The sequence below is a fragment of the Tachysurus vachellii genome, chromosome 9, assembly GCF_030014155.1.
Source record: "Tachysurus vachellii isolate PV-2020 chromosome 9, HZAU_Pvac_v1, whole genome shotgun sequence".
In the NCBI taxonomy this organism is placed as follows: Eukaryota; Metazoa; Chordata; class Actinopteri; order Siluriformes; family Bagridae; genus Tachysurus; species Tachysurus vachellii.
This window is the reverse complement of record NC_083468.1, coordinates 516,765-519,264: the sequence shown is the minus strand read 5'-3', so window position 1 is coordinate 519,264 and position 2,500 is coordinate 516,765. Positions and strand designations below refer to the sequence as shown.

The window sequence follows — 2,500 nt, the reverse complement described above, 5'->3', positions numbered from 1 at the left end:
CACTTTCAGCTATAATGTTGTTTTGTCATCAGTAGATGAGGTTAGAAATGATTTTCTCTGTTTTTACTTGACTTTTTTACATTTATGCTATTTGGCAGACGTCTTTATCCAGAGCGTCTTTATCAGTCTGTATCATAAAATATTAACCCTGGTTCCAGACTTAGGATCCAATCAGCTTAAAAACTCTGTTCAGACTTTACTTTTATTACAGAAACATATTATAGTTTTAAAAAATCTGCAGTTTTCACTACTGCTGTATTTGTGAAGAGAAAATGTGGACATTTATTTATGTGAATAACATAAATCAGAGTGTGTCGGATAAAACCCTTGAATTGAAGTACCGTCCGTGACAGTTTGACAGTTTGATGAAATAATGAATCGAATTTATTTATTTTTGCATAAAAGAGATCAGCGTTTGTTCTGCTCAGGCCTTTGGAGGAATTTCAGCAGATATTTCAGGAGCATGTGGTTACCTGCAGGTCAAGCGGCGTGAGCTCTGACTGACTCCAGGAAACTTTTGGCCGGTCCATTGGGTGGAGGTTAACCTTCTGCATGGAGCTGCGTAGAGGAACCTTGTGGACTTCAGGAATGATGATGGAACTCTTTCTCTCCTGAATTGGATGGTTCTCTTTCTTACAGAATGCACCAAGCTGCTCGGCCTGTGGATTTGAACAAAGGAACACATGAAGTAATGTAAAGACAAGTATTGGTTTTGCACGGTCGTAGGTAAATGTGTGTGTGCTTACATGTGAAGGATGTAGGTGTTGCTCCTTGCTGTAGCTAACGCTCCATTCACGATTTTGCTCAGAGCTGCTGCTCTCCGCGTGGCTCCTGGAATTACGTATAAACAGACCTCTTCGTTTAGCCGCAGCTCCGTCAGCCGCCTCAGAACTCAAGCTGGGTCTCAAGCCTCCTTCTGACTGAGCCTGTGGTGGAGGCTGCTGCTGCACAGGTTCAGAGTTTGAGTGCACCAGTTGTCCTCTCTGCTCCAGCCGGTTCAGTGTGGACAGGACAAGTGCCAGCTGCTCTCTGAGCTCAGAGATGGGCTCCAGACGCTGCTCGAGCTCGGTGACACGCTGCAGGAGTCGTCCCACACCCCATCGCACACCTTCTTCTGGCCCCTCCAGAGAGTGAAACAGGCGTCTTAGCTTCCCTAAACGCTCCCGTCGCTCTGGCAATCCTGCTCCGCCCCCTTCCTGAGGTCCTCCGCTGTCTCCAGGCAGGACGGCCATAGAGCCGCACATGCTGATGTCATCCAAGAAGCGGAAGATGGCACTGATGTCATCCTCTGCTATGTCTGTGTTATCGATCGAGAGCTTTTCGCTGAGCAGGAGGCTCCTCAGGGCACGGCGATCACCCATGTCCGTCTGAGTGGCCACGCTGACCACACCCTCGGCATCAGGTGACCAATCGTACCAGGCATCTAAACTTAGCCCGCTCAGCCGCTTCAGCGTGTCTCTAACCGAACGGACGATAAAGGGGTCAAACCCAGGGATGTCAAAACTGCTGCCTTCAAAGCTGGGTTTAGAAAATCCAGGTTTTATAAGTCCAGATTTGTCTAAAGCAGACTTTTCTGAACGAGGTCTCTGCGGTTTTGCTCTTTCCAGTCCAGGTTTATTGTGTTCAGATGGTTCTGCAAGACTGCTGTCGATGTCCAGACTGTAGCTCTTGGCAGTCAGGGCTGCCGTCTGGTGGTACGTCCTTTCTATGACTGTAGGCCCAAAGTAAGTGGAGCTCTGCAGGTCATCTAGACTTTTATGCTTCTGGATGTAGGGAGTCTGTGCATTGGGGGGTGTATCTGTTTCAGACGACTGTGTTTGAACATCTTCTGTCTGGGTGTCATGGGCAGATTCAGAATAAGGGTTGTTGCAGCTGATAAATTGTCCATCCTCACTGTCCTCTCTGGATCCTTCCTGAATCTGACGGCTGCCGTCTGCGGGAATAAATGGCACCAGTTTGTGGAATTCCCCCTTAAAGATGCTCCTCTTCTGAGCACAGTTTTGAGCAGGATCCCCATCTCGATCAAGTTTGTCGCTTGACTCTTGTTTCCCTGTGGAACCACAAGGAACGTCTAGGGAGTGCGCTCTCTGCATGGTGTGCCGCTGGTGCGTGTGAGCGAGCGAACGTGAGAGTGTGTTTACGTGCAACCCCCCGGTGTTCAGACTGATCAGTGCCTCAGTGGAGTCCTCATATTTACAGCCTGGAGCTATAACTCCGCCTCCTGCATGTAGCCAATCACAGTGTGCACGCTCCTGAACGCAGGCCAAACAGGAGCTCAGGGAATTAGTGTGTGAGGGTGGCAGGCGTGTGTGTGTGAGCAGGTTGAAGAGAGAGACCACGTCAGCGGCCGCGGAGAGACGGTTGCTGCAGGGAGGGTGGAGACGTTCACGGAATAGCGTGGCCGGAAAGCACGGATCACGGCAGGCCGTGGAGTACAGCAGACTCCGCAGCTCCAACAGCGGATTAAGTTCATAACGTCCACTCAGATACACGCACACGT

The 2,500-nt window shown here is 49.8% G+C and overlaps 1 protein-coding gene across 1 annotated transcript in view; it reads right to left on the bottom strand.

The window, feature by feature from the left end:
- The window catches only part of si:dkey-88e18.8 (major intrinsically disordered Notch2-binding receptor 1), a 4,845-nt gene that overhangs the window by 2,260 nt on the left and 85 nt on the right, over positions 1-2,500 (bottom strand). Inside the window, exons 1-2 of the mRNA XM_060878574.1 lie at positions 747-2,500; positions 474-659 (exon numbers count right to left, since the gene is read on the bottom strand). The exon at positions 747-2,500 is cut by the window's right edge and continues 85 nt beyond it. Coding sequence (XP_060734557.1) covers positions 474-659; positions 747-2,500 — 1,940 coding nt within the window. The remainder of the gene's footprint in view (positions 1-473; positions 660-746) is intronic.